This window comes from Takifugu rubripes, chromosome 16 (genome assembly GCF_901000725.2).
Source record: "Takifugu rubripes chromosome 16, fTakRub1.2, whole genome shotgun sequence".
Lineage (NCBI taxonomy): Eukaryota > Metazoa > Chordata > Actinopteri > Tetraodontiformes > Tetraodontidae > Takifugu > Takifugu rubripes.
This window is the reverse complement of record NC_042300.1, coordinates 8110698-8136064: the sequence shown is the minus strand read 5'-3', so window position 1 is coordinate 8136064 and position 25367 is coordinate 8110698. Positions and strand designations below refer to the sequence as shown.

The 25367-nt window shown below is 44.1% G+C and overlaps 3 protein-coding genes and 1 long non-coding RNA gene across 4 annotated transcripts; 3 read left to right on the top strand and 1 right to left on the bottom strand.

Moving 5' to 3' along the window:
* The first annotated feature begins 214 nt into the window (after positions 1 to 214).
* On the top strand, positions 215 to 2058 carry LOC115252966 (uncharacterized). Its single transcript, XR_003891263.1, has 2 exons — positions 215 to 790; positions 1677 to 2058. It is a non-coding gene; the product is annotated as an uncharacterized lncRNA (long non-coding RNA).
* A 1012-nt stretch (positions 2059 to 3070) lies between these two features.
* eif2b4 (eukaryotic translation initiation factor 2B, subunit 4 delta) lies at positions 3071 to 6488 on the top strand. The gene is made up of 13 exons (XM_011612041.2): positions 3071 to 3190; positions 3598 to 3635; positions 3721 to 3895; positions 3972 to 4181; positions 4265 to 4347; positions 4674 to 4765; positions 4845 to 4959; positions 5050 to 5126; positions 5219 to 5321; positions 5429 to 5556; positions 5696 to 5873; positions 5955 to 6135; positions 6214 to 6488. The coding sequence occupies exons 1-13, from the start codon at positions 3169 to 3171 to the stop codon at positions 6411 to 6413; spliced, it is 1602 nt and encodes a 533-aa protein (XP_011610343.1). The 5' UTR covers positions 3071 to 3168; the 3' UTR covers positions 6414 to 6488.
* Positions 6489 to 6763: 275 nt separating this feature from the next.
* atraid (all-trans retinoic acid-induced differentiation factor) lies at positions 6764 to 10104 on the bottom strand. Its single transcript, XM_011612040.2, has 7 exons — positions 9704 to 10104; positions 9451 to 9584; positions 8044 to 8112; positions 7859 to 7930; positions 7650 to 7771; positions 7474 to 7574; positions 6764 to 7392 (listed from the first exon to the last, which is right to left on the bottom strand). The coding sequence occupies exons 1-7, from the start codon at positions 9875 to 9877 to the stop codon at positions 7288 to 7290; spliced, it is 777 nt and encodes a 258-aa protein (XP_011610342.1). The 5' UTR covers positions 9878 to 10104; the 3' UTR covers positions 6764 to 7287.
* Positions 10105 to 10455: 351 nt separating this feature from the next.
* Positions 10456 to 25140, top strand: snx17 (sorting nexin 17). Its single transcript, XM_003971663.3, has 15 exons — positions 10456 to 11221; positions 13280 to 13354; positions 15001 to 15118; positions 16147 to 16211; positions 17276 to 17386; positions 18095 to 18185; positions 19185 to 19272; positions 20596 to 20665; positions 20791 to 20883; positions 21011 to 21214; positions 22523 to 22651; positions 22730 to 22807; positions 22918 to 22992; positions 23127 to 23168; positions 23239 to 25140. Exons 1-15 carry the CDS (start codon positions 11162 to 11164, stop codon positions 23356 to 23358), a joined length of 1419 nt encoding a protein of 472 aa, XP_003971712.1. The 5' UTR covers positions 10456 to 11161; the 3' UTR covers positions 23359 to 25140.
* The last annotated feature ends 227 nt before the right edge of the window (positions 25141 to 25367 follow it).

Genomic DNA, 25367 nt, shown 5'->3' with positions numbered 1-25367 from the left:
CTCCGTTTTTCTCCCATTTTTTTTTTCCTCCAAAAAGAAGCCATTGACATTCGGCGTAAAATACACTGGGTGGGGGCCGAGCAGAGGAGAGGCAGGGGTGTAGGGTGTCTCGAGCCCAGTGTGAACAGCTGAGAGGTGTGATTTCACAGGCTGGCTCCCCCCTGTCAGGGCTCTGATTGGGCCGGACAGGAGGCGCAGGAGAGGCCCGGGCTTCTAAAGGACACCAACAGGTGGGAGGCCTCTTTGGAGGGGGGCGCTCCTGGCGGGATAGAAAAGGGCCGATCTGCAAGGCCTGCCACAATCCACCGGCCAGAAACGGAGGAAGATGGTTGATGGCGGGAGAGCAGAGGCGGTTCTGGAGAGGCTGAAGGGTAGTCAGAGCCTCTGTGGGGGCAACAAGGGCAGTTCAGGAGAAAGTTGAGATGAGATCTTTTCTTTTTCTGTATTTCTGCACAGCAACGTCTGCTAGAGTTCATTTGCTCTCAGCCTTCAAATTTTGTGCTCTTTGAAACTCCTGGTCAGACCAGTTGTTGCTGGGTTTTTACGATAGACGCGGCACAAAGTTGCCAAGGCCGACGCCTCACACAGGTGAGGGGGGGGGGGGCAGAGGCGCGATAGAGGAAATAACGTCAGTCATTGACAGAATGGTAAGGAACTCTGAAGGCCATTTGGCTGGGAGATGGTTGATGTAGCAGTGGTCAGATTCAGTGTAGGAGATGGAGCCCGCTGACCTCCCCGAGGTCAGCACAACAGCAGAACCGTTCAGAGGAGGCGCAGCGGGCCCAGAGAGGTGAGTCAGAAATTGATTTAACTGTGTTTATTGTCAAGGGTCAGAATGAGTCATGATGGTAGACAGAGGACATAGCGTGACCTTTAGCCACTGGAAGCCCCATTTTCACCCTCCTGAGTTATTTAAGATGAGGGGAATTAAGCATAACAAAATTGGCGTGACCTGGCAAACAGCTGCTGGGCTATTTAGCAGCAGCGCTCTGAAATCACCCTTTAAAAGCCCCTCTATCGACTGTGATTATAAGGTTTTAGAGTCAGCCATGCAGTCGCGCACCGTCACAGCTACCCAGCGTGAAGCCACATTTGTTCATGCTCCTACATGTTGGTGTGACTGTGTGTGTGTGTAGGGGGGGGGGGGGGTTGCTACGCCTCCTGTGAATCCAGTTGTTGCCCCTTGTGAGGACATGCTTCCTTATATCCCCATATTAATACACCACTTATGGAATGTAAGGAAGTGTGTGGTTACAAAGAGGACACAAGCGCCGACCCCAAGAGAAGACGTTTCTGATTCTTTCGTCAGAAATGGACCTGTGTGGTGGTGGTTCGGGCGGGGGGTTGTTAGCGCATGTGTGATTGTGCGAGGACGACAGGTGAAAGGCACGTGTGCCGTCAGATCCCAGGGAAGCGCCAATGGGGTCTCCGGGACTCCTTGAAAACTGGCCGCCCTGCCCCAACGGCTGATGGTGGAGGGGGATTGACGGAGCACAGCTGTCACCCGTTATAGCAACCACAGGACCGTCCAAAAAGGAAAAGAGGGGTGGTGTGGAGCTGTCACCGGGGGGTGAAGGGTCAACGCTGTTGGCTGGAGCTGGAATGAAATTGAGGGGGGGGGGGGCAACGTGGATGTTTATTTGAAAATTAAAGATGATTTTCTCTCTGTGTTCCAGCAGTCTGAGGAGGATGCGCCAGCCTTACAGATGATGACCGCCGTCTTTATCTGTCATCTTTGTCGTTTCCTTCCTTTTTCCTGTGTCCTCACCCCCGCTAACCTTCCTTCCCTCCCTCCCGCTCTCTCTGGCTCCTGCAGCTGAAGCAGCACGCCTTGCTGTGGCTGGTCAAACGGAACCAAGTCAGGTGTTTCTGTGAGGTTTGGTCCCCTTCAACCAGCTACTGCATTGGCACACAGCGGCATGGAAGCAAAGGCACAGTGGCATTGTGATGTGTGGTCTGTCGACAGTAACAGGTTTTCAGGTTTTGGTTTTATTTTCTTCAGTGTCTTGTTTCCTTTTTAACACATGTATGGTAATAAAAGGCTGATGACACCATGCACCTTGTCTTACTGTCAGTTTTTTACCATTTAAAACTCGTTTTTGTTGCAAAACAGATGTCGACACAGCTGTAATTATGCTTTAATTGTGTTGAAATTCTGATTTTGAATATGACGTTTCAAAGTTACAAAATAAACACTTTTGTTTTTGCCAGATGTGCAAATTGTGACAAAACCATCTGCAACTAAAATACATTTGCAATAAATTAATCCAGGAATATTACCAGAGGGAACCAAATCCTTTTCTGTAGTGTTACATTTAAAATAAAATAAAAGAATCCCACACAACCCTGGCACATTAACAATCCGATTTCATGCTGGCAAATTCATATTAATAAAAGAGAACAAAATTCAATTATTTTAAAAAGTGAAGCTTAAAATAAATTATCAATTTCTTACACAAGAATAAGCTCTGTCCTGGGATGTCCCCTGGACTTGGTGGAGGTGGTGGGAAACGGGAGGATGATGGCTAAGCTGTCATCCATGTTGAACAACACGTCCCACCCACTACAGGACACCCTGACAGCACTGGGCAGCTCCTTCAGTGAGCGGCTGCTCCACCCTCGCTGTGTGAAGGAGAGGTATCGCAGATCTTTCCTGTCGGCTGCTGTCAGACTGCACAATAAACATAATGCCCGCTAGCACAATCTGAATAATATATATTCTGATATGTATATTGTATTCACCCTCTGTACTATGTACAGGTATACAGGGGCCGAGTATCCATTTACCTGGATTATTGTAAATATATATCCTCTTTGTATATTCCAAATTCTATTCTATTCGATTTTATCTTATTTTTCTGTGCGTGCTCTTGCTGTTGTTGCACTGTAAATTTCCCCGTGTGGGACAATAAAGGACCTGAATCTGAATCTGAATCTGAACTGAAAAAACGATATGTCTCACAAAACTATAACAAAGCACGTTGTATGGCGTAGAACACAGAAATAAATGCTTTTAAACCCTCCAATAGCTGTTAAACTTGGAATAATTTGTCAAATGTGTCCTTGTGAACGAGAGCAGATCAACATTCGTCCTCCAGGGGGCAGCACACCTGTTCCAGGATTGTTGTTTGTCCAGCAGCAGAGGAAGAAGAAGGCGGCGTCGTAAACATGGACGACACCGGGGAGACAGGTGAGTTTAGAAGAGTTTTAAAGCTGCAATTCGTTGCCGTCCCCACATATTTTGATACGTTTTCGTATGCCCACTTAAGATTGAACCATCTTTTTTATCATTTGGATTTCGCGTTTGTGTGTGCTTTTGGGTTCTGACAAAATTCTTTTGGAAATATGGCACTGCTGCTAATGTTAGCATGTCAACGGGACCATCGCGCCTGTCACAATGTTAACGTCAGGCATTAACACGACGTTGCATCATTTTTTAAGTTTATGAACGACGAGAATTTGATGATATATCAGCTGTCACTGAAAGGGAGGTTTGTGTCGACTCCTTGGTGCTGTCTGGGATGTTCAGAGACATAATGTGAGACCGACCTTGGTTATCGGTGTGATTAAATATGAATGCACTGGTGGTTTTTGCAGAGGGCTCTCACGGGAACGATGGCATCGAACGAGTAAAGGTTCGTGTTCAAAACTTGTCAAGATCTCGTCTGGGACCTTTTTTGGACCAGACTGTAATGTGTTCGCTGTGCTGTTGTCGTGCAGAAAGAGGGGAAAGAGTTGACAAAAGAGGAGAAGCAGCGCTTAAGGAAAGAGAAGAAACAGAAGAAAGGCAAAGACAAGAAGGAGGACAAGACATCACAATCTGGTGAGAAAGAAAAGTCTGTTGCTCCATCTCCTCCAGCTCCCCAGCCTTCTGCACAAAACACAGCTCAGAAAGGTATTTAAAGAGAGTAATTCCACGTTCTTCACTACCGCTGTTATTGGTGCATTAGTAGGGTCTCTCCCTGTCTCAGCCACTTCAGCAGTGCCTGCTTCAGTTCCTGTGCCTGCCTCCGAAAGTGCTGTCCCGGCAGATAAGCCAGCTAAGAGCAAAGCTGAGTTGAAAGCAGAGAGACGAGCTCGGCAAGAGGCTGAGCGGGCGTCCAAACAGGGCAAGAAGGGAGAAGCGGGCCAGCAGGTTGCCACGGCCAAAGCCAAAGTGCAGCCAAATGAGCTGCAGCCAGGTACTGCATCATTCCCCACGTCTGCAAAAAAAGAAAAAAAAAATCATTTGTGCTGGAAGAAAAATCCCATTTTTCACTTTTAGTGGTGAAGAGACTTCCAGAACATATCCAGGCTGACAACCCAGAGGTTTTAAGAAAACAAGCCAAGAAATATGAAAAGAAGCAGGTGGGTTACTACGTGTGCCATCTCTAAAAACAAAAGATTTATAAATGCTTGTATTTACATGACACAGAGGTATGAATCACCCACATTCAAACTGATCTTTCAATCGCACATAATAATGTGATTATACCAAACATTTCTTCCAGACACCAGATTACAATGCTGCTACAAAGGTTTGACCTTTTTAGATGTGTGCCATTGATGTTTGAACTTTTGTTTCCCGTGCCTACCGCTTGCTGTGCAGGATGGTGTCTGTATACCTGTGAGCGTCTCAACGTCTGGATCTTAACTGTATGTGCTTCATCTCTTTTTCCTCTGCTGTATTTCAGATCCCTCTCCGCTCCGATTATGGTTACAAAGTCAGTCTTTTTTCGCATCTCCACCAGTACAGTCGCAAATCTCCCCTGACACAGAAAATCAGGTAAAACAAGCCAAAAGAATAATAATAATTCAGCGTAGATAATGTGCATTCATTTATTGACTTTTTTGGGCTGCTGCAGCATTCCTTCCACAGTTATTCATCCTGCTATCGTTCGACTGGGACTCCAGTATTCCCAGGGAATCGTAGCAGGCTCCAACGCTCGTTCTGTTGCCCTGCTGCATGCCTTCAAACAGGTATGGATCATTGACAATCTGTCCAGGAACATTTATCATCAGTCAGCAGCACCGTATTAGAGGTTGCAGTGTTTACTTTCCCCCCCACAGGTAATAAGGGATTATACCACACCACCAAATGAAGAGCTTTCGAGAGATTTGGTGAACAGGTTAAAACCTTACATCAGGTAAAAAAACAAACAAACCCAAAACATTTCAATCATTGAGTAATCATTAAAGTGTTCTACAGTAATAACCCCTTCCTTGTGTTTTGTTGTAGTTTTTTAAATCAATGTCGCCCCCTGTCAGCCAGCATGGGTAATGCCATCAAATACATTAAGAAAGAGATCTCACATATTTCCAGCAATTGCAAAGAAGAAGAGGTGATTTCCCCTCAGTTTTCCTGATAATTTACATCTTATTTTGTCGCTGACATTCAGCAGCACAGCAGTCATAATGTACATTCAATAAGTAGAGTTTGTTTATTTAGGCAAAAAGCAACCTGCTGGAATGCATCGAGTCCTATATCAATGAGAAGATCATCCTCGCTGCTAAAGCTATTGCCAAGTTTTCCATTGAAAAGATCAGTGATGGAGATGTCATCTTAGTCTACGGATGGTAAGATATTTATAGCCGACCTTGTTTGAAAAATCCCCAGTCTAATCGGCAACTTCCTGTCACTAAACACTTCCCGATAGCATCTCTCCTTCCGCCTTCCTCACTAACATCCTTCAATCACCACCCTTTTTTCCCCCAGCTCGTCACTGGTCAACCACATCCTACACGAGGCCTTTGAGAAGGGCAGGAAATTCCGTGTCATTGTGGTGGACAGCAGGCCCCGCCTGGAGGGTCGGGAGGCCTTGAGACGTCTTGTCCAAAGAGGCATCAGCTGCACCTATGTCCTTATCTCAGCTGTCTCTTACATCCTTCCGGAGGTCAAAGCTTGTTTATGTTGCCCCATGTTCTTTTTTCTTTTGATGTTTCAACGTTTCTCACCTCCATCTTGGACCTCGTAGGTGTCAAAGGTTTTCCTGGGTGCCCATGCGCTGCTGGCCAATGGTTACGTGATGTCTCGTGTGGGGACATCTCAGATTGCTCTGGTTTCAAAAGCCTTTAACGTACCCGTGCTGGTGTGTTGCGAGACCTACAAGTTCTGCGAGAGGGTGCAGACGGATTCCTTTGTGTCAAACGAACTGGGTATGAAGAAGATGACCAGAGGCTTGTGGCAGTTTGAGCCAAAGACGTGAGAAATTTATTTTTATCCGTCCTTTTCAGATGACCCCGATGACCTCATCGTGACTCGAGCAGGGAAGAGGCAGCTCGAGCACTGGCAGGAAGTGCCGTCTCTGGGCCTACTGAACCTGGTGTACGACGTCACGCCGCCGGATTTAGTAGACATAGTCATCACGGAGCTGGGAATGATCCCGTGCACGTCGGTGCCTGTGGTGCTGCGAGTGAAAAATGTGGACCAGTGAGGTGGAGCGACTTTGGACACCATGCAGAATACCATGCTTTTAGCATGCAATAAATGTATATCTGAAAATGGCAAACACTTTTTAACCAGAATCCATGTCTTTTACATATTTCAGGATTAATTATCTTAAGTTGATGCTCTCTGCAAACATTTCTACCTAACAAAATTTGATCCTGTGAAGGAGGAAATCTCAAGTGCTAAACAGGAGAATTGATCATGTTTTTAAATATTATTTATTATATATTATATATATATATATTAATATTATAAATATTATTTTTTAAATATTGGGACACTCCAGCACTCAATATTTACAACTTGGATATAATAACTCAAACAAAACCACCAAAAAAAAGTTTAACTGTGTTTTATTTAAATCGTTTTGGGACGGAACCTCAGGTTTCCGTCGATTGGCAGACATTTTCCACGTTACCAGAGGCGGTAATCATATTCTGCTTTTGAATTTCCCAGAAGATACCAGAGGTTGAAGTGTCGATCTGTGTCTAATCGTGCACAAACCTGGACAGCAAAAGTCAGTTAAAGATTTCCATCGCGGTTGCGTTAAAGTGCGTGAAAGCCCGGAGCACGGCTAATAATGCATTTAACAAGTCGCATGACAGTCTTGGCTTTTATGTGTTCCTGAAGTAAACATTTCATTAAATGCTACAAACCCCATCGAAATATATCTTTAAGAATATGTACAGCACACGTTCAGTGCGCGTCAGGTAAAAAGCAACTAAGTCAGTGAAGGACCCCGTCTTTAAAATGTCAGTTTGCAAGTAAAAAAAGTAACAACTTGCTTGGAAATTGGGCAATAAATTTAAAAAAAAAAGTTAAAAAGGCAGTGTAACACAAACACGGGGACGTTTCTCTGTTCAGCCTCGTTTGACGTGACGCCTCTGGGTGAACCACAGCAGGAAAGAGATCGCAGCTGTAAAGGCTCCAAGGGGCCCAAACACCTGAAAGATGGGGAACTGGCCCTGCGGTGGGTGGACATACAAGTTTAAAATCATTACTCATGCGCCATCTTGGATTCGGAGAGCGCCGTTAGCAGGACTGACCTCCCGGAGACACTTGTACCCGTGGTGGTCATCGGTGCAGCTGCATTCGAAGAAGCCGGGGCCGTAGGGAGCACACAGAGAGTTCTCGGGACAGGAGAAGGCTGTGGACCATCAGGTTTTTATAGAGATCAACAACATGTCGGGCGTCATCTTGAGCAACTCGGTGGGGAACTTACACAGTTGTCCTGTCTGGTTGCACACATCCATCTGGCCTCTGCAAACACGGTTCCCCTCTTCCAGATCTACCTTTTCCCATGAAGCATTGCCTCCTGGACATGATACATCTGGTGGCAAAATCCTTGAAACATGCAAAAAGTCTGTAAGTGAACGCCTGCATGATAAGTTGCTTTTTAGCATTTTTAAAATTTTGTTAAAACATACGTACATATAATTTAAATCAAGAAATCCTTGAAATGTTGCATCACTAATGTTGACCATTGGGTTATGGGAGAGGTCGCTGCAAAGACAAAGACTTTCACGTACACTACATGCACTGGTCAACAGCAAAAACTGTTTTTCAACTGTCTGCATGTTGTTCCAGACAATCTTTAAAAGGAATATGTATCATACAGTATGAATAGTGATGGTGCTCCTGGGAGATCTTTGATGTGAGTTAGGGAACAATTGGACAGATCCAACCTGTGGGGAAAAACAGAAAATAATAGATCACTAAACATCAGTGTGTGCGCCAGCATTAGAGACCAGGGAGCCATTTCAGAAAGCAGGTTTAGTGAAATGTTAGTTAACCCAGAGATGTTGAAGCCTGCAGACTGAAGGCAGTGGTGCCTGGGGTGTCTGTATCTCACAGCCAGTTGATGTTGAAGGAGAATAGTATATAAGGTATAATTAATGTTTTATTATAGCTCTAAATAAAACCGTTACATTTTTTTTACTACATTGCTGTTAGAGTAAACCTTAAATTTAATTAACTTTATCTTTAACTGGCAACCCCAGTTTAAGAGTGGGAAACATGTGATTAAACATAGGTCACAGATTACTTCCCTGCCACTGTGAACCTATCTGTGAGGCAGATTTGAGAGTAATAGAATCAGTATAATCATTACCAGACACCATATCAGCCTCTGGAGATACCTGGCAGACAGCAAACTGTGAAAGTCCTCCCTGACGCCTCTGAAGCCTCTGGTTGCACTGTGGTTGTCTGCTCACCCGGGCTGTGAAACCTCAATCACTCCTCCTGGCTAACGGAGATGTGTCCTTGGCAGGAGTGCAGTGGGCTTTGGAGGAATTATCTCTCAGGTTTAACCTGCCATTGCTGTTTATTTTCCCATCATTTCAACCCTTCTGCTTTTCCTTTTGAGTAGCGTCGCCGGCGTATCTTAGCAACAGTAACGCTGCGTTCTGTAGGTTGAGAGAGCTGCATTCGCATAGCAACAGTGACACAGGAACGTCACATTGGTCCAGAAGCTCATTCCAGACAGATTTAGATTCTCATGCATGAGCTTAACTCAGAATAACTTTGATGTTGATTGAACTAACTCTTAAACCCAGTTCTGAGATCAAAAAATGAGTGACAGCTCATAGTTGGACAACCTAGAGTTCACATTTTGATGCAGTTTGTTAAACCTGCACACTGACATGGTGAGAATCTATTAAAATAAGTTTTACAACTGATCTGTGTTCTACGTCCTTGAAAGGGTGTGAAAGTTTCACCTGTGTTAAGAATTCTATACAATTGGGAATTTGTTTTTATGCTGGCGCAACATTGGTGACCTCTGTTCTCCCTGCAAATGTGTATTATAACGCTATCACTGGAATGTGGCCCAAAAGATCAAAGCTTTTAAAGATAAAAGGTCCTCCGGACTCTGGGATATCACCAAAATGTAATAGTTTCTTGGAACAATACTTCTTGAAAATTTACTTAAAAGTTGCGTTGTTTTGCTAACAAACAAATGCTGGCTGTCATAACCTCCTTGGTGAAGGTAAAAATAAAAATAATAATAATAAAATAAATCCTACCCTGTGATGCGTTGAGGGTCGCTTGTATTGTCATTTTTGAAGCAGCAACGTCCGTCAATCCGACCAAAAGAGGAGAGGCAAAACTGACCCACTCGGGTGCTGTTTAAAAGTGTCCCGCTGCAGCGTCCACATATCTGTGATTAGGAAATGGTTGCAAAAAACAATATCCCAACACTCCAATACAGCATACCTCAAAACGGGAATGTGTGTGGATACGAATCAGCCAAATGACAATGACAAATCTAACTCTCACCTGAATGTCAGTGGACTGATGCCTTGGGACAAAAGATAAATTACAGATAAAAACAAACACTGCAGCTGGCAGCCGGCTGCCCCCAGCTTTCATTTTTTCCCCGAACCCGTCGTCTGCGCTGCAGACACGTGACCGGAAACCAGCGCGACAAGACAAGTGTGGTTGCGCTGACATTGCGCACACATGCAATTTAGAACATTTATGCAGTATAATGTGTGTCGTATAGAAGATTTTTAAAAATCACAGGAGGATAAGAACAAACCTGTCTGCCTTGTTTTCTATGAGACTAAAAGATGGGGTTTTTGATTCATTTATAGCTTTTAGTAAACTTTAGGTCGTGACGATAGGAAAGGGCTATTATTTTCGTCACCTCCCCTTCAAAAGTTTCCGTGTTACTAATGCCATAAGCAAAAATAGATTGTGCACATAAACATAAACTGTCACCTCGATTGTAAATTGTAGACGCATTTCTTTCTTTCTGTTTCTAATAAATTTTGACTGCGCAGTCACTGTCACTCTGGGGTGTACCAAATAAAGTGGGTATTTTATGTCAGATTATTTTATGAGGCATATTTAGTAATATAATATGATTTAGAGAGTATTCCCATTTATATATTTTATGTATATATTATAATGCTTTAAGAAAGTCCCGGAATTGATGGTAAAAATTATCTTTATTACATTCCCGAATAATGCTCCACCCCCGGCTGTAAAACGATATGGTATAGTCCAGATGGGTTGTTGCAATGCTTCTTTTAGGATTATCAGACGCGCAGAACACAAGACAGGTTTTGGACCTTAGAATTTCTCCCAATTTTTTTTTAAAGTCATATTTTATCAAGGTCTTCCTCAGTCGTCGTCTGTATTCTTCTTAATCAAACGTAAGCGAGAGGAGGGGAAATACCCAAACAAAATAATTAATGCAGCTGTCTCTGCTGAAATTTCGAAAGGTTTGCTAAGACCTCTGCGCTGCTGTTTTTGCAGGGACAAACTGCATCTTTAACCCGCAAACTTAATGCGGTTACGATCATTAATATGGCTAACCGGATTGCTTGAGACGCTAATGTAACAGTAAACGGTGGCGAGCTGCAGGGTTTTTCTTTTAAAGTGGGCATAAAATACATTTTGACACCAATAGTGAATGAGTAATTACTTAACACTTGCAACATGGCTGCTGCGGGGACGGCAGTGAGAAAAGTTTGACACTGACGTGGGAGAAGTTTTACGGGGACGCTAGATTGTACATGAGTTGTTAGCTAGGTATAAAAGTCGTCAGTAGTTCGCTCCAGGCTGCCACAGCTCCTCTCGGACGTGCCAACCAGCGGGTAACCCGTTCTTGAGCCGCCTCCTGTCTTGGTCAACCCGACTGTCACCGGGGACTTTTTTTTTTTTCCAAATAAAGGAGGAACCGGTGCCTTCTGCTCCATAGTGAACGTTGTTGGGCTGTGGCCAGCTAAAATGCATTTCTCCATACCCGAAACGGAGGTTTGCTCGGGGGAAAACGGATCAACCTATGTGGTGAGTACGGTGACCTAACCTGAGTGAGTCGGGTTAATGTTCGGTGCTGCAGGGGTTTATGAGTTTATTGTTTGATATGATGGTACCAGCAACTAAATGCTGCCAGAGACCTTTTTGCACGGTACTCAGCAACTCTACTTCACACTTTCTTCCTTATCATGCTGCTTTTCGTGGGGATGCAGGCTAGATAGGTGCTAGTTGTTGTACAGATTTATCTTCCACCACATGGGCTGAATTTAGGTTGAAAACCAGATTTACATTATATTTGGCACCACCTTGTCATTGCCACCAAGAGAGCTTGCACCCACCTCAGGTGCAACAGAGTTCCTTTTGTTTTAGAGGTTTCACTTCGCCCCTAAATTCCTTCTCACATTTGCCACCAAGGTATCACCTTGTTGTTTAGTTTAGCATAGAAAATAGAACTAGACTTTGCCATTACTGTACATCTCAGCTCCATCTTGCTTATTTCCCTTCGTGGTTACGTCTAAAAAAAAAATACGGTATTTTGTGTTGACATGGCACATTTGGGAAAGTCACTACATGTGGCTGTAAAAAAAAAAAAAAAAAAAAAATCACAGCCACCATTTTTAGTCAGTGTGGGAGACAGTTGTGTTTACGATATTTCACTGTCAACACCAATTAGCTGTTTTCTCCTTCCCTCTGGGTTCTTGATGAATCATTCAACAACGCTGGTCAAAAAGTGTCTGAAAACACATGTGAAATAGACCTAATGGTGAACATAGACGGTTGCTAGGGAACCATGTGGCTTTATGCTTATGTCTGTATAGTTATTGCACAATATAAGCAAAGAGGACAACAAATAAACTTAGATGGTTGTAAATGTGATGGGATTATGGAGAACATGCTTGGTCTTGTATTTATCCCAGACTTTTATGTCCTGTGCAGTTCACATGTTTTTCACGTCACATTGCTCTGGCACTTCTGAGTAAATAAGTGACACCGTTTGCTTAGAAAATGACCAAAAAAACGGTGTTTTTTTTCATCATGTGGAGATGTCATTGTGCTCCGCATTGCTGCTGCCTGAAACACACAGTTCTCTTTGTCTTGTAGTTAAATTCCCCTTCTCACAGATGGCCATGCGCTCTCTGCTGAAAATCAATAGGATGCTGACTTCTCTGGCTCTTTTTCACCTGCCGGAACTCTGTCTCTCTGTCTGCTCCAGTGGAAACTTTTAAACTTTTCCACCTCTCAGCTGGCAGTCCTGTGACTGTCACGGCGACCTTCCTGTTACTGTCCCGCAGGAAGTGGCTGTGCTTGATCGTAATGCTCAGTGATTGGCTATATGTACCTTGGAACTAGGAGGGTCATGTAATTTGCAGAGTTTGCATAATCTTTAAAAAAACAAAACAAAAAAAAAACAAGAGCTGCAGTTTTCTTTTTCATGTGGTGCAATCCCGTGCGAGGAAAAAAATCAATCTGTATTTGAAATCACACTTTGCTGAATGTCCTGACCGGCTAAATTGACGGTTTTTGTTGTGTTCTTTTTTTAGTTTTTGAAAAGAGATTTTGGAGCTACTGTCAATCCAATCAGCCGGAAAGAATTCTTTAGCTCACAGAAGATGGTAATTTAGGTGTTATCTGCCAGACCCGAGTCTTTCAGACTCATGCTTCCTTCCTGTTTAATGACTGGAAGGATGTACATCTTTCACTTCAGTTCCTTTTCTTCCCTTTTCTCCAGAAAGTCCACTTTGCTGGCATGAAACAAGCACATGATCTGTTTAACTTTTATCACTCCTCACTGACATCTGTCGGTGTGTGTTTGGCTGACACCAGCCAGCCTGCTGCGCCTTCTGCAGAGAAATGAGGAGTAATGCCTCCTCTGAGAGGAAGGCTCAGGGAAATAATTGAAAATTCCACCTTCTGCGGAAAGGAAAGTTGCATTGGAACCCATGCAGCACATTCTGTCTTTACCGATAACACATACAAAGACACATAGAAGTCATAAAAGCCGTGTTCTGGTACCGGAGCTGTTGCTTTACTTTGTTTATACTGGCTCACTGGCAGTGCCGCAGTGTTGATTTCCACTTTCTGTTGCAGGCCTACAACATCCACGTCAACGGCGTGCTGCACTGTCGGGTACGATACAGTCAGCTTCTCAGCCTCCATGAACAGGTTAGTCTTCAAACGCTGATGGAGCTCTGGAGCAGAAACACACACACACGCACGGCGCCCAAAGCTGCTTAAATGCCAGGACATTCAGCCAGCACGACCTTTCTTCATCTACGCGCAACGCAGCCGATGTGCCAGCCTCCCGAGGTTCTCAATCACGGCGGATTCGTGCGCTCAGCTTTTTGTCCTCAAATAGTTCAAGCATTTGCATGTAAATATCCAGCGCTGTGGAGGATTTGGGAGGGGGAGGGTGACGCGGAAAGAATGTTCTTGGCTTTTCTTTCACTTCACCTGCTGGAGAAAAGAACTTAATCTGAGGATGAAATGTTGCCTGCGCGTTGCTCAGTCTGAGGACTTTTTCAGTCTGCCTCAGTGAAGCTTAGCTAGATGTCAGGACTGTAATTAAGTGACACGGATGTCATTTTCCTCCAATGGTGTAATTAAAAGGAGCTTTTACTTGGGAAAGTGCTACAGTTTTAGAGTTAGGTTCTTTTCTTCGTTATAGTGTCTAATCTACCTCCATGTGCAGTAAACTGTCCAGTCCCATGTATCAACATATTGTTAAAGAAGCAGCAAGGCTTAAACTTTGCTACCTCTGTCTTCACGTGTGTGATTTCCTCTCTGACAGTTGCTGTTGCCAGGCAACAGTGTACAAGTCGAGCACACGGAAGCCTCAATAAGAGATAAACTCCGTAGGGCTGAGCATGCTGCAGTCATTGACCCCAAAGCACTCCAGTTATCACAGAGGCACAAATTGCTCTCGGTTATTAGCTCATAAGGTGTTTTCTCATTTAAGCGTTGGTTTAAATTGACAGTGAAAACAATAAAAAAAACAAACTATAAGAACTCATTCGTATGAGTCACCAGATCTGACTGCCATGGGCTGAAAATACCAAACGAGCATGTGTTGAGGTGACATCAGTTCTGGTAATTTAAGCAGCCTATCTTCATGCTGCCATATGTGATTTGGGCATGGGAGTAAATGTGCCACACAGCTGCTCCTGGATCAGCCTTTGCTTTTCCCTGAAGCTTCAAGCTGTCTCATTGGCGTCACCCCCATGATGAAGATGGAAGTCAGGCTTGCTGTTTAGCCACATTAGGGGATATGTATCGGCTGAATGATGTGAAGCAGGACGCAGTAACCAACGGGGTGAAATGGAATGAGTTTGGCCCACGGTGACATCATGTGACCACAATTCCATGTATTTCTGGGTACAGTGGATTCAAAGCTAGTTGACCTCAAAAAAAAAAATGGAAAGATGAGTCAAGAAACTGGAAGACCAAGTAAACTTGTTACGGTTAGACCGTCGAGGGCTCCAGATGTGCTAGCGTGTGTGTTAAGAGTGGAAAGTACACTGGCTAACCATTAGAACTGTGCTTGAAATAAACCTGTGATTCATCTCATGAATGTACCTCTCAGAAAAATGAACCCACAACTCTTTAATTTCAGCCAATGCTCCTCTGTGCTGAAAGGCTTTAGCTGTTAGAAGGGAGACGACTTGTTTTTACCTACGGAAATGTGATAAAAGTCGATTTTTTTATTTTTTATTTTCTGTTATCTTTGATTTAGCAGAGCCAGAATAAGATATATGACAAGTTTGGCCCGTCTGTGCTGCAGCCTGACCTTTACGTGTGTTTCCTATCAACAGATAAAGAAGGAATATGGCAGCAACGTGGTGCCTGCATTCCCTCCGAAGAAGATCTTCACATTGACTCCTGCTGAGGTGGAACAGAGACGGGAACAGCTGGAGAAATACATGCAGGCTGGTATGTTTTTCATGTGGAACCGGCCTTTTTCAGTCAACACCGTTTGCGTTTTGACCTCAGTTATGTCTGAATCGCATTCCCAGCTACACTTGCGGTTGCTTTTGTCAGGTTTTGAGTTCTCCTCACTGACGGTTTATGTTGTCTTTAAATGCGGGGCTCCCACGGTGTTCCGGAAAGGTTACCGTCCACAACAATCAGTGTAGGGCCATATAAAATAGCATTTTCTTAAAATAACTGATCATTTTGATGAAAGCAACTTTAAAATGTATCGATTTGAATTTAACCGAGGTTGATGCTCAACTCTCCACACAAAGACACGATTAGGCGTTACTGGCAGCAGTGCTGAGGGTTTGTTTTAATCCTCCGGAGCACCGGCAGCTACAGCAGAACAAGAGAGCGTTGTTTGAGTGTGTATTTGCTCATAGTCGGCGAGCATAAACACACAGGGTGTTCTTGGCCACAAGTTTACCCGGTTACATCATGGCTTTCTGCATAGTTATGGAAAACGGACTTCTGCAATCACAGACTGTTCTGTCGCGTAATATGAAGTCTTGGACAGCCTGTCGACGGGGCGGACTCGTGAAAGGACACGAGCGCTCTCACTCACTCACTCACTCACTCACTCACTCACTCACTCACTCACTCACTCACTCACTCACTCACTCACTCACTCACTCACTCACTCACTCACTCACTCATGTTCATGTCACTCATGTCACTCATGTCACTGAGAACCTAAAAAACAGGCAGAACTGGAGGTTTTCTTCCTGTTGATTTTCTTGACCTGGGGGATAAACTGCAGCTCAGGTGTTTTGTCATAGCTCACAGCTCACTGAGAATTCTTCGTGAAGTATGTGGGTTGGTTTATGTTAAATGAATCTGCCTTGACAGATATCTTGAAACACAGAAGTCAGTCACCCTGAACGGTTACAACAGTGGGAAGAAGCTGGAACAGCCATGTTGTTGGCACATTTTACTCATGATACTGGTTTGACTGCTGGATTTAACCTATTTTATTTTTTTTACAGTACGCCAGGATCCTTTGCTGGGATCCAGTGAGATGTTCAACAGCTTTTTGCGGAAGGCACAGCAGGTTAGTAATTCAGTTATCCAAGGAACCTACAAGCTTGTGGAGGTGTGGATGTATTCATCACGCAGGTGTCATCCTGAAAGACACGCAGGGCTGAGGAAACATCGAGAATCGTGTGATTCGTACCCCAGATTTGATGCTGTCAGAGCCTTACTGCGAGGGTCTTTGTGTTTGTTCCTCTTTGTGTTCCCACGGGTTACCGCCTTCCATCGTCCTCTCATGTTCACCTGTAGAGGTTGAGGGTGATCTTGGAGATCCCCACAGAGATTATTCATAGAAATACTGTATAGCTGTAGCTTTGATTTTGCAGCTCTTTCTTTTGAAATGAACAGAAGCAGGAAGAGACACTCACTGAATACTGTGGTCCTTCAGCTTTATATTGATCTTTATTAGAACAAGAATGATTCAACAATGTCCAAGATGGCAAAAAATAACCAGGATGTGATACGTCTGTGCACAGTTCACCATGTGGGACATGTAGGCTGGCAACTCAAATGATTCTCTTGTTTTTCCTGCTAAAACCAATAGTTTTATACTATTATGGGACATATTTCCTCTATTCATCTACAACGGCAACAAATAGCAAATGGCTAAACATCATCATGACTGCTAGTTTTCATAAGCAGAGAAATCAAAGAAAACATTCATGTTGGAGCGTCTGCTTTTCTTTTTCTCAGTAATTTCAAATGTGATCGCTTTTGCTGAATGATTAAGAGTGACGTGTTATTTTGCAGAGGACTTGTATGAGCTTGAATCTCTGAGTCATTTTTAATAGCCATCTAGTCAAAACAGGACTTGAGGATGATTTAATGTCCCTGAATTTGTACCAAATCAAAGTTCTCAAAACCGGTAACAAGATAAAGAAAATTCTTTCTCTGTCGACTGTGCCTCAGGTCCCCAGTAAGTGCTGCTCCTGTGTGAAAGTAGGTTTTGCCCCTGAGAAAAGAACCCTTCCTCCTCCTCCCTGCTCTGCGTGTTTTTATTGCAATTTCATTGTTGATCCACAGAAATGAAAACAGGGCACAGAGCCACGATTGTTATGTGTTGTCCCCGTGTCCTTCCCACAGGAGACGCAGCAGATTCCCACAGAAGACGTCGCCCTCGACATCTGCCTCTCCAACGGTCAGAAGATCAGCGTCAACATCTTGACCTCAGATCAGACCGAGGACGTCCTCGACGTAAGAGCGCACAAACATGTTTTTCTGCAACTACAGAATCGCAGACGACCTGTAGGTTTATAGATGTGATATAAACACGTTTACAGCTGGATGTTTTATTATTTAGGCCTGATTGACTCAGGCAGGCGTCTTTAGGTTGTTTTTATGTCAGTTCAGCACTATTGATGTGGACTCCTGTGAGCGGTCGTGTTTTAAAGGGCACCACTGGGTATTAAATGAAGTTAAATCTGTTTATATAAACCCGTTTCCCTCCAACTTAGATTAAAGCAGGTTGTTAAAATTCCTGCAGTCTAATCAAAGCACAAACCAACAGACGGCACGGCAACAAATTTAGCCTAAAATAATAAAGGGCACTGCAGCCATGCTCGTATGTAAGAAGAGTCGAGAGGCTTTTTCTCTGCAGTAAATCAGTGTTTAAGTGTTTCAGAGAGAGTGTGCTTTAGTCTGACAAGCGGCAAACAAATATTAATCCTTTTTCACAAGGAAGCAGTGATGTTTTTGTGCTTTGGGTCCTTCACCATTCTCGTTCATCCTGTTCGACGGATGAGTGTCTCCTGATTGCGGAATTGCAATAAAGCAGGAGTTTTAGGCTAAATTTTTTCATCCGTGTATGGTTCACGCCTCCTCGACCTTGGGAATCCTTGACTAAAATACAAGGGCGGACTAAAAGAGATCACAATTGTGATCAGATAATGTGTTTTTGTGCAGGCTGTTGCAACAAACCTGGACCTTCCAGAGGACCTCATCGGCTACTTCAGTCTGTTCCTCATCCGTGAATCTGTGGACGGAGGCGTAACATGTGAGTCTCATCACCGTGGAAACATCTCATATTTCATTTTCAGTGCTAGCAGTCAATTACATCTTTAGAAAATGTTAAAAACAATCATCTTTTATCAGAGTTTTTTGAGACAAATGCTTTAAAACAGACCCCATTATTAGAGGCTGTTTTTGGTGCGTTCATATCCCAGAAAATCTACATGGTATTGTGAATCAGCCCATTGTGCTGCAGAGAAAAATGCTTCTTAAAATATGGATCAACCACCAGACAGCGTCTGGTTCAGTGGGACAGGGATCAAACAGCATCAGTGGGAGTATTAATATGGGATAGAATAATTCAGTTTCTCAGGTGGATGTACGTTGCTTACATTCACTTCAGGGGATTTTGTGAAGTATTTAAAAGTATAAAAGACCCTGTATAAGATGTTTCTGTCCTCTTTGTATTAACTCATTTGTATATACAGTATTTTGCGGTGAGCTGATGGTGTTCTGTCAGATTTCCAGGGTTTTAAGCTCTTATTGATGGCTGATAAGCAGCAGTGGCCTCAGCAAACACCAGAGATTTCTCTCACTCTCTGTGGGAAATGGTGCAGTGACCCAGCTGCAGAATAATAACAACACACACATTCGAGGACACCATTCTCTTTCACTATTCATTGTGCGCACATACACACACACACACACACACACATTCATACACAGTTTTAGCCGGCTGGGACCAGTCCAGATGGAGGGACTCCCATTGTTGTTGTCACCAACATTAGTCGAATGTCCTTGGATCTGTGCTGGTTACTTACTCTTCTCTCTCCCCTCTCTCTCTCTCTCTTCTCTCTCTCTCTTTGTCTTCCTCCCCTCCTTCTCCCCCTCTCCCTGTCTCTTCTGTTTCTGTCTGTCTGTTTTCATCTCTCATTCTTCCCTCTCCCTGTCACCGTGACTCTCACTCTCCCCCCTTCCCCCTCTATCTTCCCCTCTCTCCCTTTTTCTCTATGTCTCTCTCTCTCTCTCTCTCTCTCTCTCTCAGTCGTGCGGAAGCTGCAGGAGTTTGAGCTGCCTTATGTATCCATCAGCAGCTTGCAGAGCTCTGACTTTCACATAGTCCTACGGAAAAGGTACTCACCAACTGCTCACAAATTTGCTTTTTTTTTTTTTCCTCATCCCACCTACAATGCTTTTTGTCATATCTGATCATAACTGTATTATCAGTCTGACTATTCATGCTTTCTTGTTTCACATCCTGGAGAAACACAAGGGTTATTTATTTGGATTTTGATGTAGCAGTTAGCCTTATGCAGGCAACAGTGAACTCATTCATCTGCCAATTTTGTCCAGTGACCATAGTTATGATAGAGTCGCGCCAAGGAAATCAACGGTTTGACAGGGCCACATTGTTGCAAGTGGGAATTAAATTTTAGGAACACTGGCACCACATGTTGGTGGTTTTAATGATGTGGTTGGAAGGTACGCACCGAACCATGAAGCCTAAAGGGCACCTTAGAGAAGACGGCTGTGTTCCAAGTTAGGGTTTTTTAGGTGACAGGAGTCAAGGTCGAGCTCAGCTGGAGTTTCTGTTAGTGGTTTTTAAAGGGAGTTGTGCACTTCCTGCATTAAATGTTGTACAAGACGGCTTCAGGTGGAGTTGACCTGACAGCTTGTGAAAAATAAACTTCCTGATGGATTCTCAACATTGAGGTTACTTCTGTTTGACTGTAGCTTCTTTAATGAAGGGGAACAGAGTGTCCATGTGCAGGGAGCTGAGCCTGTGCCATTAAGGGCTGCAGGTCCCGAAAATATAAAACCAGCCACCCTGGGTGGGCTGCTCAGAGAAAACACTGATGCAAGTTCAGCCTCAGTTGGTGACTGCTTCTTTCGGTAACGACACATTTTTCTGTTTCCCCGTGTGTGCTCTTGCGTCACCCCGCCTCATGCTAACTTGAGGTACACAGGATGTTTACTTTATTTCTGCCTGAAGGAAAGTCTCAGTTCTCCTGACCTAGTTTCACTGTGGAGTGAAGGAATACATGGTGGTGGGGGGGGGGCAGACCCCCAGTATATGAGATCTGCAGAAAGGATCAGGTCAGAATGGATCCACGAGCTGCTTTTGGATAAAAGTTGAAGCAAACGGGAAATGAGACAGTGAAGTGGCAGCAATGCTGACATTTTTTGGTGTCTGGAGCTGGAGCGGTCGTGATAGTTGCTGGAGGTTTCAGTGTTTCCAACGATGTTTTCCTTTTAATTAAAAAAAACAATAATTAAAAAAATGACACTAATGTAAAACACCCACCTCTCTGTCTGCTTCTCTCTCTCACACACACACATCTTCAGATTCAATCTTTTTGTATGTGCAGGAAAAAAATAAAGCTAAGATTTTAGGAAGAGGGCAAAAACTAGTACTTAACACTGGGATATAGGAGTTACGTTTGCTTTTTTTACAGCTACTGGGACACGGCGTACGACGGCGATGTCATGGACAACAGAGTGGGCCTGAGTTTGCTGTATGCTCAGGTAAGAGTTCGCAGACATTTGGAATAAAACTCAAATGAATCTCTACCTGTAAGAGGAAAAGTAGAAACCTGCTTGATTGTCTTTGTACGTGCGTGAAGATGAACCTTTGCTCTCTGCCTCATCAGACGGTGTCAGACATTGAGCGGGGCTGGATACTCGTCAACAAAGACCAGCACAGGCAGCTGAAATCCCTGCAGGAGAAAGGCTCCAAGAAAGAAGTCAGCAGGGGCATCTCTTTAGATAGTTCTGTCTGTGCAGTGCAGAGCAGATAATAGCCTTTGAGGCAGTTGATAAAGGGCTGATGCACCTTTTCTTTCAACAAAATGTTCTCGTCTTTCGTCACAGTTCATCCATCTTGGCCAGACTCTGAAATACTACGGCTACATCAAGTTTGACCCCTGCATCACCGACTTCCCTGAGAAGGGTTGCCAGGTGATCGTCAGCGCCGGCAACAACGAGCTCAACTTCCACGTCAAGTTGCCCAACGAGCAGATGAAGGAGGGGAGCTTCAAGGTCACCCGCATGAGGTGTTGGCGAGTCACGTCGTCTGTAAGTGTGTGAAGCAGATGAGCGAGTTCACCTTCAAGCATGCTCCGAAATAATTACACTGGGATCACCCCATGCTATCAGAGCTGCGGCAGCATTAGCCCAGAGCCTTTTAACCCAACAAACGCCGTTGCTCTGCCTGTCTACCGTTATTCTCCCACCACGGCGCTAACGAATGTCTTTAGACCGCCGTTTTGCCCGAAAGTGCTGACCACACCATGCATCGCCATCAATCCAGTTAGCAGACAGAGCTGTATCGATCCAGCAGCCTCACACATCAAGCGGCGGGCTTTCCCTGGACTGGAAAATGTCTGTTGCAGGCAATCAGGAGGCATCCACAAAATTCTGTAGGCAGCAACGGTCCAAGAATGATTGGGTCATATGTTTTATGCATGAGCCTCCTGTTGACACTTTCAGCGTGATGCTAATCAGTCAATAGAACGTCTGTCTTTGAGGGACAAAAACATAATTGGGTCCTTTTTGAACTATTACATTTTCAGCAGTAACTCATTTAATGTGGCTGCATCATAACGCAATTGAAAAAAAGAATCTAATTTTATTTCTAGAGCCTGAAAACCTCTACCGTACTTATGTGCCAGAATAAGCAGAAATAACTAATTAGATGAGGAAAAACCTGTTTGACAGTTAAAGGTCTACTGGCATTGCAGCGGCACACTAATTATCTGCATCACAGCAGCATCTGATGCTCCCAGTGTTCATTTGCACATAGAGACGGTCACATGACCACATCTGAAATTAAAATGCATCTTGGCTGCCTTGATTATAGAGCGTCCAGCAGGGTGGTTAATTCTCAGGTCAGTCCTTCTAATGAGCTCTTTTCTCTCCACCAAACTAAAGCCAACCTCTCGTTTGGTGCAGTGCAGCAGCCCCCATCCCCATCTCAAATCTCCAGTTGTAGCAGGAAGAACAGTTAGTGCGCACTACGTGTGTGTTTTGCTTTTGAGTGCATGCCTTCTTTGTTGCCTCATTGTGTGCCTGGCGTCGGAGCTGCAGCTCGTTTCTGGCCCAGAGGAAATACTCTTGGTTCCATTAAAGAGGAATGAGGGCTCATCTCCAGAGGGCTGGACTGAACCTCACGTATTCTCTGAAAGCATTTCAGATTGGACTGAAAGATCAGTCCCTCGATGGTATTTGTCTCCAGATTTGGCTGCCTGTCATTGCTAATGCTGTAGCCGACGGAGGGTGGGGGGGTGGGGGGGAGGCTCTGCTTAATACATTTCACTTGTGAATCTGAAATCTTCAGCAAGACTAAACACTCAGTGTTCTGCTTTTCTCTTTGACCCCCACCAGCAAGTCCCCTTAGCCAACGGCACCACCAACACCTGCAGCTCATCCAAATGTGAGGTCAAACTGGAGCTGGCTTTCGAGTATCTGATGAGCAAAGACCGTCTTCAGTGGGTCACCATCACCAGTCAACAGGTAAGAAGGCAACATCGGGGGGGGGGGGAGAAATAGGTTGAGAATTCCAGGTTAGACTGATGTCTGATGTGATTTCAGGCTATCATGATGAGCATCTGCCTTCAGTCAATGGTGGATGAGCTAATGGTGAAGAAATCAGGCGGCAGCATTAAAAAGGTCTCCTATTATTTTTATTTGTAACATCATTAATTGTTGTGGTTTAAATATTTGACTTTTGTCCTACAGCTAATTATTTCTCCCTGTTTTCCTCTTCCATCGTTAAACAGATGCTGAGGAAGCGACACAACGGCTCCATCTACCGAGCAGACGGTCAGCAAGCTGTGAAATCCCCCCCTCTACTGGTGAGAAATGGAAGTGCGCCCTTGAAAAGTTTACCTCCAAATGACCAATCCCTTTCCTTCTAGCTTTTACGTGGTTTAATGCTGCAGCCAGACTGTATAATCTGGGTTAATTTGACTACTGTCTGTGGTTGCAGGACTCTCCCAACACCAACCGTGAACAAATCGTCAAACTCTCGGTATGTTTTTGTGCTCCTGGAAATGCTGCTCCTGGAAATCAGGATTGAGTAATCTGTCTGTTCCATCCAGACCAAGCTGAGCTCCATGTCTCTCCTGGGGATCAGCGCCTCCAACTCTGCCAACGACATCAGTGGGAACGATTTTCACGGCAACTACGCTTTCGAGGGAATCGGGGACGACGACCTGTAAAGGGCGACTGTCTGTGACTCGTGGCGACAAAAAACAACCGAACCAGCTCAGCTGAGCCGAGGCGATGGGACAGGACGACGCAGTGGCTTCTGATTCTGCAAGATTGTAGCTTCTTCCTGGAGAAATCGCTGCCTTAAGCTCTTATTTAATCTCTGTACTCTTTTAAAGCCCATTTTAATGTGTAGTAAGGGCGGCTACATAGTCGTGGACAGTTTTGGGCCCCATTTGCCCCAATAGGTTGTGGTTGAATTGAACACTCATATGAGGTTTTATAGACATTCCTCTGAAGTCACGGGTGTGATCTCATCTTCTATTAGCTAGTGTGTAGCTGACCTTCATTAAGCTTCTAAAAATCAACTAGCGCAGATTCTTTTCTTGTTCTTGCATGTTTCATGGCGGTTTCTTTAAGATGTTTTCTAATTCAGTTGCATTCCTGGAGTTAAAGTAAGCGAATCTGTTGTGTAAGTTGCGTTTCGGGCGGTGGCTGCAGGTGAGCCCTCCTACCTGACCTGGCACTAGTGATAAGAGCATAAACTGGACATGGATATAGTTCTCCGATGGCTCCAGGGAAATCTCAAAACCACCTTGAAACACATTGATACCAAAATCTCAAGTTTTTTATATTATTGGGGTCGTCGGCGTGTCATACGAGTCGAGCCAAGATACCAGCGCGTCTTTTTCCTCTTTTAATCCCAGTCATCATGCTGCCTTAGCAGACATTGTGATGCCTTAATGTTTCCTTTTCAGCCTGGTGGGTTGATGTTGCTGATCCAGACGCCGGTCGGCGCCAGCCGGTGTGACCTAGAATCTTGCAGAACTTGACTGGCGGTGGATTCGTCCGAGCTGCTTGCTCTTGCTGAATCCATCATTTTGCACAGTATTACAGGTGGAGGTGAATGTTGGAGTGGAAGCATGACCTTAAATGTTTTCTTTTTATCGGCGCCGAGCTCCGTAAGTCTTTTTTTTTTTTTTTTTTGTTTAAGCCAATTTTTTTCTCATAAATGCCAAATTATAGTTTACTAAAGCATTTTGCACAAAATAAACATACAAATTATTACATTGTCACTTTTTTATATTATCTACGTGTAAAAATACAAAAACAAACAAACATTCTGAACATTTACATATCTTTATCATCAATATCACTGTAATCATGTAGATCAAATGTAATCTAAGATGTATAGAACAAAGTTTAAATGGACTAACATTTATCATTGTTTACATGATGTTTAGGGGAAATTATGGGGTAAAATGGGGAGTGTTTACATGATTTCTTCCTCGTCTGAGGCCTTGTGTTGTAGGTACAGCGTTCCGATCATCTCAGCGGATTTAGTTCAGACGTGATCAAAACCGCTGCTGTTGGCAGAGTTCAGAGAGAGAAAGTGCTAAAACAAACATATCCCTTTTGTTCGTCACTGTCGGTGTGTTTTGATTTCAAAGTCTCTAAATGTAAATCGATGCCAGCGGTTTTTAAGAGCTTTACTCTCTCTGGTAGCCTGAACTGTACACATAAATGTTCTCAGTGTTTCTGGTGATTCTGCTTGATCTTGTTGTGGACTGATACCACCCCCCGCCCCCCCCCCCCCCCCCCCCCCCCATGGTTCATTTTAGACACATGGAACTTAACCGTAGGTGCCAAATTGCAAAAGTGTCATTTTAATGGGAAAGTGTCTTTTATCATGATTGTATTGACCTGATTCATTCTGTGAAATCCGTTTTTTTTTAGCAGCAAGGTGAATAAAATCTGTCACGGTGTTCCAATAAACTCCAACATTGATTCCAGAGTTTGTAATCATGTTATTATTCATTTGTTACTATAGTACAGCAACTGCTCAAGGTCTTCCAACGCCCAGGTGGAAACTCATTTTTACCTGTATTTAGAACGAGCTGCAGATCTAAAAAGTTGACGATAAATACGGGGATCATCCACACTGTGCTTGGTAAACAGTGGACTCAGGACTGAACCTTGTTGGACGATAAACATCTAAGAGTGCCATCGAGACAAGGTT